This window comes from Bos javanicus, chromosome 13 (assembly GCF_032452875.1).
Source record: "Bos javanicus breed banteng chromosome 13, ARS-OSU_banteng_1.0, whole genome shotgun sequence".
NCBI lineage: Eukaryota > Metazoa > Chordata > Mammalia > Artiodactyla > Bovidae > Bos > Bos javanicus.
The window spans coordinates 67,497,858-67,508,839 of NC_083880.1; the positions used below are offsets into that span (position 1 = coordinate 67,497,858).

The 10,982-nt window shown below is 58.6% G+C and overlaps 1 protein-coding gene across 1 annotated transcript; it reads left to right on the plus strand.

The window, feature by feature from the left end:
- Window positions 1–2,453: 2,453 nt before the first annotated feature.
- SLC32A1 (solute carrier family 32 member 1) lies at window positions 2,454–7,426 on the plus strand. Its single transcript, XM_061437564.1, has 2 exons — window positions 2,454–3,129; window positions 5,500–7,426. Exons 1-2 carry the CDS (start codon window positions 2,737–2,739, stop codon window positions 6,685–6,687), a joined length of 1,581 nt encoding a protein of 526 aa, XP_061293548.1. The 5' UTR covers window positions 2,454–2,736; the 3' UTR covers window positions 6,688–7,426.
- The last annotated feature ends 3,556 nt before the right edge of the window (window positions 7,427–10,982 follow it).

A 10,982-nucleotide genomic window follows, 5' to 3' on the forward strand; every position in this document is an offset into this window, starting at 1 on the left:
AGATAAAAGGAAAGAGAGAATAAGCACTCTGGACCCTCATAAAATCCACACACGAATTGGCAATGCCCAACTAATGCATGAGACATGCAACAGAGGATGAGATGGTTGGATGGCATCACTGACTCAATGGACATGAGTTTGAGCAAGCTCTGGGAGTCAGTGATGGACAGGGAAATCTGGTATACTTCAATCCATGGGGTTGCAAGGAGCTGGACACTACTGAGCAACTGAACAGAACTGAACTGATGCATAGATGTTATTGATTCACTTGTCAAAGAAGGCATTAATGACCATCTTCAGGTCTGAGCATGTATGGAGTGGAAGACTGTACTAGGGGACTCAAGTCCCTCCCTGGATCATCTGTGCAACTAAAGAATTTCACCAAGAACAGAAAAGGGAGTGATGAGGATTAGGTGATATAGATTTTTGTCTCTAAGAATCTGTAGGTAAAAGATTCTCTCTCTCTCTCTCTCTCTCTCTCCAGCATCTGGGGTTGGAAGTGGGGAGGGTCTCTGTATAGGGTGAATTCCTGGGATAGGAGATCAGAATTTTTTTTTTCTCTTTAAAGCCTCCTTGGAGGAGTGAATCTCTGTTTAGCGGGAAGGACCTCTGTCCTGTCTTTGTTCTGAGTCCCATCATTGTTTGGAGGATCTGGGTTTGGGAGAGGGCTCTGTGGAAAGGTTTTCTTGTCACAGTGGCTGGAAGGATGCTTCAGGTTAGGACAGACTGACAATTTCTGTCTTGGTTTCTGCCAGGCAGGATCTTGGGGAAGGGGGTATTTAAGACGGTCCCTAGAAGGGATTACAACATCTCTGCCCAATGTGGTGGAGGTTCCCTATCTGGAGAGGAGAGTCTCAGAGGCTGTGAGGCGCTGAGGGTGGGGGCGAGGAGAGGGAGGGGGGTAGAGGGAAGCCTGTCTTGCCCTGGCAGCTCCAACTGGTCAAAGCCCTCAGGCCGCCCTACTTGTGCGCTGACGTGAGCTAATCTAGAAATACAGCAGGAGAGACGGAGACGGGGGTTCTCAGAGAGCCTGGGTTTTGGGAAGGGGTTCACTAGGAGCCCCTTTCTTTTCGTTTCCTTCGAATTCTCCCCATCCTACCCCCAGTCACAGCCACTAGCTCTCCTCCACCTCGGCTGCCAGGGCCAGGTCGCTGACGCTGCTGTTTACCGCTTGAGTCCTGGGGAAGGATCCCAGCTGGGAACACATGGAGCCGCGGACCCGCACGGAGACACGACTACAAAAGGACTCCTACAGGCAAAAACGCAAGCAACTCATTCGGGAATGCATCTACACATACAATCCAGCACACAAGCTCTGTGCACACAGGGGCTTAGATGAGGCGCAGGACTACACATTCACAGAATAAACACGGTTACCAAATCTCACCCTCGGAGTCCACTCAGATCCGGCCCGGAGCAATAGCTGATACCGTGTGGTCTTTGTCTCTGGGTCTCCTACTCTCGAGCGCACACACATGCCACCCACTCAACAGAAACAGTCTAGGTTTGCACCGCCCGCGGCGGCCATGGGGCCAGCAGGGTCGGATCGCACCGCGCGCCTCTGCCCCTGGGCCCTCTGCGAGTCCTTCTTTCTTCTGTGCCAGGCACTGGCTGCGCCTTTCCGCGGCGCCAGCACTTGCAGACCCGCCTCGAGGCTGTCGACAGGTGCCTTCCGTTCTGCCTCCTTCCAGACTCCCAAACGAAAAGAGTAGCAAACAGTCAACCTTTCGCCTTCATTCTGCACGTTTGGAGAACGGCTGGTGGCGAACAACCCGCAGAATCAGTTCCATCTCGGCATCCTTGGACGGGAGGAGACAGCCCCAGAGACCGAGGCCGGGGCTGAGCCTGCTTGAGAGTGGTCCCCCCACTTCTGCCGCACCCTTCTGCCTTCAAGGGGGAGCTTGCAACCAGGTCCAAATGCCAGTGATGGGTGCCAGGGAGACAGCAATGCCCTGACGGCCCGCGCTGCCGGAGACAGGTAACTGTCCTGCTGCCTTCCCGGGCATCTGGACCAGTCCTTGGCGAGAGGATCTGGGGCTGAAAGGCTCCCGGACTCTGGAGGGGGTAGCCAGGGACAGGGGACCGAGAGAATCTGCCCGCTCGGGCCCCCTCCCTCCCTGCGGCTGCGAGATGGGAAGGGCCAGGATCGGAGTTTAGCACCTCCCCCAGAAATGCAGCACTCGGGCCCCCACCCCGCCCCCCGCACCCCTCCTTCGCGCGCTCCCTCCCGCTCCCTTCCGTGGGCGCCCTTCTCCGGTCCCCATCTCTGTCCTCCGGAGTCCCTTGGTGCCCCCTTTCTCTTCTCCTTGCCCTCTCCTCACGCCTCCTGCCTCCCGGGGTTTCTCCCTCCCCAGCCCCCCTACCCGCATCCCCGCCTGACTCCGAGGGGCGGGAGCGCTTTGGGCTGCGCGCGGGTGGGGGCGCCGCGCCAGCTTCGCGTAGCGGCTCTGACGCCGCCGTCGCCGCCGCCGCCCTCCGCAGCCCAGCCCGCGCCCCGCGGCAGCTCCGCAGTGCATTCGCCGCCGCCGCTCCGCCAGCCCCGCTGCCCGCCCGCCGGGGCGGCCTCGAGCGAGCCTCAGACGCCAGCGGAGGAGGTCATGAGCCAGAGCGCCCCGGGGCGCCGCGGGGAGAGCGAGCGAAGATAGCGCCCTCGCACCCCCCTGGCCCTCGCCGCCTGGCCGCGCGTCCCCCGGGTCCCCGGTCCCTGGTGTCCTCTCCTCGGGCCCCACCGCCGCCATGGCCACCCTGCTCCGCAGCAAGCTGTCCAATGTGGCCACATCGGTGTCCAACAAGTCCCAGGCCAAGGTGAGCGGCATGTTCGCCAGGATGGGTTTTCAGGCGGCCACCGACGAGGAGGCGGTGGGCTTCGCGCACTGCGACGACCTCGACTTTGAGCACCGTCAGGGCTTGCAGATGGACATCCTGAAAAGCGAGGGCGAGCCCTGCGGGGACGAGGGCGCCGAACCACCCGTCGAGGGAGACATCCATTACCAGCGCGGCGGTGGCGCGCCCCTGCCGCCCTCGGGCTCCAAGGACCAGTCCCCAGGAGCTGGTGGCGAGTTCGGAGGCCACGACAAACCTAAGATCACGGCATGGGAGGCAGGCTGGAACGTGACCAACGCTATCCAGGTGAGCGCGGGATTCCCAGCTCTGCCTGTCCCCTCCCCCGACTCCCCCACCCCCAGTTCTGCGCACCAGGCTCTGCCGGAAGCAGAGTCCCTTGGAGATCTCAGCCTCAAGACCCCATCCTGTACCCGGAATCTCGCCTTTTCCCATCCCTCTCAGCCCTGCGCGGGGATCTACGCCCCCAGGCGGTGTGTCCTCCCCCTGGTCCGGCCCGTCTCCCGCGGCCGAGGACGCGGGATGGCTAAGCTGAGGTTCGGTCAGAGATGCTTGCCGGGAGACCCTGCAAAAGCGAGGGAAACAGGAGGAGGGGGAGTGGGGAGGGGTGAGGGAGAAAGAAAATCAGGATAGGAAGGAACAGTGTCGCCTGGGACTCCGGAATGGATTCACAGCTGCATTTTCGGTAGAAAGGAAGAGGGGGGAATCGCTGAGCCGGGAGTCTCCTCCCGCGACACGCGCACAGACAGCGCGCATGTACATAGATAGACACACATACCCACAGCCCCCCTCCCCAACGAAGAAACGCAGGTCACAGGTTCACACGACATCCATCTATATATAGACCACAAGATTATCCTCAAATGCACCTTCATACACCCCTACACCTCCCGCACACCGAAACACATACCTCTACATACCAGGGGCACACACACAAACCTATTTAAACATAACACACACACGCACAGATTCATGCATACAGGATCCACCCGCTGTCTCAGGTGCAGTCCTGTCGGGGACAAACAGGTATTCACAAACATGCACACACACACAAACACATACGTGTGACCACACAAGCACAGCATGGTCTTTGGTGCCCCAGCGCTACCTGCCCACAGACTCACCCCTCTCTGCCGAAATCCCTGTTTCCTGGCGACCACAAAAAGGCGACCAGCTCCTCCGCGTGTGACCCTGGCAGAGCCGTCTCCAGACGCTCTGAACCTCCTCTGGTAGTTACCCTGCCACCCCTACGGTCAACCCTCAGTCCCCACCAGGCGGCGCCGGTCTCCACCCGGAGCGGGTTTGCAATCTGCACAACGACCCCGGGCGCCGACGAAGGCGGGCAGGCCGCAGCTCGCCGGGCACAGGAGGCCTCGGCCCCAGGCGTCCCCGGGCCCTGCGGCTTTGCAGCCCAAGCCCTATCCTCGGCGTCCCCGGAGCTCACGGTTGCTGGGGCGCAGAACGTGGGTTTCCCAGGAGTTGGAGGCCCAGATGGGGTTACTTAGGGACCCGGGCTCCGCGGGACTCTTAGGGGCCCCGCTCAATAAGTGACCCAACCCAAGACGCCTCCCACTCCAGGGCCGGGCAGGACGGCCAAGCGCAATCAGGGACCGGGGACCGCACCAGCTTCGGCCGCTGCTCGCGCCTCCACCTGGGGCATCTTTAAAGGGCTCGTTCGGTTGGCCTGGTGGGAGGCCAGGGTGGGAAGCTGGAGGCCTGCAAGCCTCGGGAGCCCTGGATTTCGTTAGCTTTGCTTCCCCATGTGGATTCTAAACCTTCCTTCCACAGCTCTGCCCGCCCCATCCCGCAGCTTCTGGTTCTCGACTCCCGCTTGATTCCGCCTTCGACCCAGTGCTCGCGCTATCCCCGCAGGCCCCTCATTCTGCCCGCCTCCACCCCTCAGTCCCCTTCCTTAGGGATCCGTCTCTGCGCCCCAGTTCCGGCCTGGCCCTAAGACTACCCTACCCTGCCTCCCTGCCCCCGCGCCCCCTGGCCTCACCCCACCCGAAACCCTTCGCAGGCAACCTCTCTTTCCCTCCCTTCCCGCCCCGCTGAAGCTGGCCTCACGCTCAGCCCCACTCCCTCCCTCCCCCGACTCCTTTCCCTCCCGCTGCTGCTTTTACATTTTTCTTCTTTGGTTTGGCCCTTCGGCCCCTGCATTTCCCTCCTTAGCTTCTGTGCACCCCATTCCAGCCCCACCTTAGATTCCGTGCCCCCTTTTCCGAGTGGCCCAGGCCCCGCTCTCTACCTTTCTCCTTGCCCTTTTCCGGCCACACCCCCTCCAGCCCCTACTCGCCTTCTAGCGAACTACCCGCAGGTATCTCCTCCTACCCTTCCGTCTTTATAGCTTGACACCCCCCCCCCCCCCCCCCGCCCCCCGCCCCAACTCAGCCCGCTCTCCAGTTCCCAGCCACTAAGCATACCTCTTTTCGGTTCCGTCCCTCGCCATCTCTGACTCAACGTCCACGTTCCCCCTTCCGGCTGCTCTACACCCTCATTCCATCCTACCCTTAACCTCTTCTCTCAGAGGCTTAGGCCCTGTTCTCACTTCCTTAGCGCTCCCTTCCGGCGACACCCTTAACCCACTCCCCTAGACCCTCCTCCGCCGAGACCTGCCTCCTCTTAGCGCCCGGGTTTGGTTGCTTCTTCGCTCCGCAGGGTATGTTCGTGCTGGGCCTGCCCTACGCCATCCTGCACGGCGGCTACCTGGGATTGTTCCTTATCATCTTCGCCGCCGTGGTGTGCTGCTACACCGGCAAGATCCTCATCGCCTGCCTGTACGAGGAGAACGAGGATGGCGAGGTGGTGCGCGTGCGGGACTCGTACGTGGCCATTGCCAACGCCTGCTGCGCCCCGCGCTTCCCCACGCTGGGCGGCCGCGTGGTGAACGTGGCGCAGATCATCGAGCTGGTGATGACTTGCATCCTGTACGTGGTGGTGAGCGGCAACCTCATGTACAACAGCTTCCCGGGGCTGCCCGTGTCGCAGAAGTCCTGGTCCATCATCGCCACGGCGGTACTGCTGCCTTGCGCCTTCCTTAAGAACCTCAAGGCCGTGTCCAAGTTCAGCCTGCTGTGCACACTGGCCCACTTCGTCATCAACATTCTGGTCATTGCCTACTGCCTGTCGCGGGCGCGCGATTGGGCCTGGGAGAAGGTCAAGTTTTATATCGACGTCAAGAAGTTTCCCATCTCCATCGGCATCATCGTGTTCAGCTACACGTCGCAGATTTTCCTGCCTTCGCTGGAGGGCAACATGCAGCAGCCGAGCGAGTTCCACTGCATGATGAACTGGACGCACATCGCCGCCTGCGTGCTCAAAGGCCTCTTCGCGCTCGTCGCCTACCTCACCTGGGCCGATGAGACCAAGGAGGTCATCACGGATAACCTGCCCGGGTCCATCCGCGCCGTGGTCAACATCTTCCTGGTGGCCAAGGCGCTGCTGTCCTACCCCTTGCCCTTCTTCGCTGCTGTCGAGGTGCTGGAGAAGTCGCTTTTCCAGGAAGGCAGCCGCGCCTTCTTCCCCGCCTGCTACGGCGGCGATGGGCGCCTCAAGTCGTGGGGGCTGACGCTGCGCTGCGCGCTGGTGGTCTTCACGCTGCTCATGGCCATCTACGTTCCACACTTCGCGCTGCTCATGGGCCTCACCGGCAGCCTCACGGGCGCCGGCCTCTGCTTCCTGCTGCCCAGCCTCTTCCACCTGCGCCTGCTCTGGCGCAAGCTGCTGTGGCACCAGGTCTTCTTCGACGTCGCCATCTTCGTCATCGGCGGCATCTGCAGCGTGTCCGGCTTCGTGCACTCTCTGGAGGGCCTCATTGAGGCCTACCGAACCAACGCGGAGGACTAGGGCGCGCGGGGGCGAGCCGCGGCCGCGCTCCCGCTCTCTCCTCGCTCCCCACCCACCCTACCCCCACCAACCCCGTGAGCCCCGCTGCCGCCGCGCTTGGGAAGCCAAGCCGTCAACATCTCTGGTTCCTAGTTTCTGATTCTGCGGGTTGGGGGTGGGAGGGGCTAGGGATCCACCATCCATCGCGTCTGCGTTTCTGTTGTCCTTTCTTTTCCACAAAACACCCTGGTTTCGGAGGAGGCGGGGGGCGCATCTGCGGGCAAGGTTTTCTGTCCTTCCAGTAGGGGCCCCGACACTTTGGTCCCTGTCACCGAGGGAAGGGGTGGGAAGGGAGGGAGAGGGGGCACAGCTCGCTGACGCGGAAACTTGACCTTGGGGGGGACATTTCACAGCCATCAGTGCTCGGAATCTGCAGCGTCCGGCCATTTCCAGCAAGAGCGCTTCCCATTCCGGAGACATTTCAACCCCGCAGCGGGAAAGGCTGGCCGGGAAATCCGTTTCGGGTGGGCGAATTTCCTTCAGCCAAGCGGCGAGGCGAGGAGCCGCGGCGGGGCTGGCTTGCCTGCGGTTTTCAGGAATCCAAACTCATCCTGCGCAATTTATCAGGTTGTGGAACTGTTCTACTGTGCGTGTGGTGTGCTCGTGATGAATAAGGTGAAATGTATATCAGAAAAAAAATCTATCTCTAATTTAGAGTGCGGTGCATAATTATATCCGCAAATAAAGAAGAAACAAAGGCGCTCGTGGCCCTGGCTCAGTTCTGCATTTTCGAACGCGCGGGAATCCGGGCTCTGGCCCTCCCAGGTGAAGCAACTGGGGGCAAAGAGCCAGCTGTAGGGAAAGAGTTCCGGGAGAGGAGGGGGCGGCACTCTAGGTGCTTGGGGGACTCAGGCCGAGGAGCAGGCGGTGCGCCCGCGGTTTCCGTGTGACCTTGGTCCCCAGCCGCCAGGACTAGGCTTTTTTTTTTTTTTAACCCAAATCTCTTCCCGGGAGTTGGGTCCATCTGAGAATTTGGTGGATGTTCTCAACTTCCGATCCTTTTTTTAAAAGTTTTTTTCTGTGTACAAAAGGACTTCCCTGGTGGCCCATTGGTAGAGAATTCACCTGCCAATGTAGGAGAGGCAGGCTGGATGCCTGGGTGGGGAAGATCCCCTGGAGAAGGAAATGGCAACCCACTCCAGTATTCTAGCCTGGGAAATCCCATGGACAGAGGAGCCTGGTGGGCTACAGTCCATGGGGTCACAAAGAGTCAGGCACCACGTAGCAGTTAAACAACAACAAAAGCCCTACAGGGTTTTCAACAAATGTGTATAGACAGCTCACCACAGATGAGGACTGTGCTGGCGTCCTGGAGAAACAAACCCAGCTCTGCCCTCCTGGAGCTTAGTCTAGAAGAGGAGAGAAGGGCAATAGACAAGGACTCTGAAATCCACAGTAGGACTTACAGGTTGTAAAGGAAATCAGCAGGGCTCTTGTGTATTTCCCAGGGTGGGAACCAACCTGGCCTCTCACGCATCTCTCACCCTGCAGAATCCCCCCTCAGTCCCCTCTGTGTGGAGTTTACATAGCCACAGTGAAGAGGTGCGCCTGTTTAGATTCACCAAGCACAGCGCTTTATGTTCCAGCCTCCCCTTTTTTTGAGCAGCCTGAGAATGTTTACTTAAAATACCCAGAGGATCCTGTTAGATCCTACTCCAGGCGCAGCCCTCGCGTCCATGGCGTCAGTCTTGGGAAAGATGGGAATGGGTCCTGGTTAGACTCTACAGATGAGTTCTGCGTGCTGAGGACTGCTGGGCCATACTCACTGAGAGAGAAGCCATGCTGGAGGTTTTAGGTCTTTCCCATCAAGGCAGAGGCCTCGTTTAGAACGATTTCTCCAGGAGCAAAGGGCGCACGGGGAAAATGCACGGTGACCATTTCTCCCTGCCCGCTATGACAGGCGTGGGTGAGTGTGTGCCGCTGAGCAAGCGAGAGCAGCCTACGGGATATCCCGGGGAGCGGCGGAGGGAGGGCGGGGGCGGGGCGGGGGGGGGCGGTGGTGGTGAAGAGCCTTGATGAATGTGTGTGTTTACCTCGGTGTGCAGACCATCCATGAGCGCGTGCCTGCGACAGAGGTAACTGCGCACTGCCCTGGTTCCGCAGCCACCCAAAGGGAGTGGGAGCGCAAGGGGGATAAAATTAGGTTCCCTTGGCCGCCCGAGGCTCTGAGGATTTAAACGGGCCATTTGAAATGCCTGCTATCATCCGCCCGATGCCCCTTTGTCACTCTTGTCGCGAGCTGGAACCCGGAGCTGGCCAGAGGATTCTCAGTTTCCCGTCCTCCTACACCTTCTGACGTCTCCCAGGCCGGGGAAGCTTGCCCCGCCTTCGCTGCTCCTCGGCGGGTCCACGCACCCTTGGGTGCTCTCTGAATCGGAGCTCGGTCCATAGCCTTCAGAAAAAGCCCGGATTTCTGCAGTGGAAGGGAAGGTGGGAGCGTCCCGCTGCACCAGCTCCGTCCTTCCCGTCTTTGAAAGGACAAATGAGACACTAAGCACGCCCTGGACAGCGGGTGCCACCTCCGCGGACCCGCCTGGATCCGCTGCACTGCATCCTAGCTCCGGGCTTTGTGCTCAGCTCCCCGGAGCCCGGGTCACCCCCCTAAATCGTCCCCCGCCGCCCCACCCCCCTCCACCCGCCTGGGCCCTGAAGGACCGAGGCCGAGAGCCAAGCTCCTAGGCGCCCCAAGGGAAACCCTGCCCCGTCATGGGCAAAACACTCATCCCCAGGCCTGCATTCAGGCCTACGGGAGAAATGAAAGATGAGACCCATCTCTGCCTCCCCCAACCCACAACAGTAAAGTGCATGTGTGGAAGCTGAAGAGAGCTGAGTTTTTTGCAGGGGTCCGCTGTGAGCTCGCAATCCGAATTCGAAGGAGGCAGAAAGGGCCGGTAAGGTTCATTCGGGAGTCGAACTGAGGAGCGAGGGAATCCCCCCCAGGACCCGTCCCCTCCATCCTCTCCCCCCATCAGTTCCTGTCTGTTCTTACGACGAATCCTGGCTCCGGGCGCTTCGGACCGCCATCCAGCTGGGTGGCTTGGGAACCACCAAGATCCTTATCCTCGCGAGGAAGCCGCCACCGTGTCCCGAGCCCGCTCTGCCGCGCCCCCTAGCGCTGAGAGTGCAAAGCTGCCGGCGCTCACAAGGTTCTTCACCTTCAGCATTCTCAATGCTTCTTGCCTCCCGGCCACTCCATACTCTCTCACCTCCCTTCCCAGTGCATAATGATTGCTTTTCTCTAGTGCTATACTTTCAGGGCCTCCCTTTCTCCCAAACAATAGAAGGATGCTAATCAGGGACGTATTTTATTAAATGACAAGCCCTACCCCAGGGACTCATACGTTTTCCACTCTAGGGGCTTTGGAGGGAAGAAAGGAGTCAACTGGGCTCCATGGACACCAGTCAGGAAGTGAAGAGGGTCACAACTCAACTTTAGGAGGGAGGTTGGCTGAATTAGTTCCAGGCTGCAGTTTGTGTTGGATCTGCTCCATGTGTCTCTCTCATCCTCTTTAGACTCAGAGCATGTTCTTCTCATGACTCATGATGAGAGGGCAGTCTAAGCCACACAGGCACAGGTAAAGCCTCTGCTCAGATCACATTTGGCTAATAGTCCACTGGCTAAAAGTGAATCCCATGGCCAAGTTCAATATCAATGTCTACAGTGAGAGAGGCCCAACAGAGTCACATGGCATTACAGAGAAGTGAAGAACTGGGAGCAATAATCCAGTCTACCTCCTTTATACATAGTGCTCTTTTTTTTTTTTCTTCCTGGAACGGTAATACTTTTACAAGATTAAAAAATCAAAACTAAGTGAAAAAGTATGCAGTGAAAAAGATCTCCCACGCCTGACCCACTCACCTTGTCCTTTTTCTTTACAGGCAAACTCTTAGTTTCTTGTCTATCTATTCACACATGAAAATACAAGCAAAATACTATATATTTTCTACACTCCACCCCCCTCCTACCTTTCTTAAAGGGAGTTTCTATAAATTGCACTCATTTCTTTTAAAAATGTATCTTGGAGATTTTCCCACATTAGTATACACAGGTGTATAATTCAAGATGTAGTCCTTGAATTTACATTCACTTGAATCTTCTGTGTTCTGCTCTGCTCTGCTTTCTCTGTTTAATGGTGGATTCCTTCAGATGTGAGATCATGACTTATGTTGGAACGCAACACCTTTCATCTGATTTTGCTGCTATACTGGCTCCCTGTTTGGCCTAGAAGTGTTCCTAGACGTTCCTGAGAATGTTT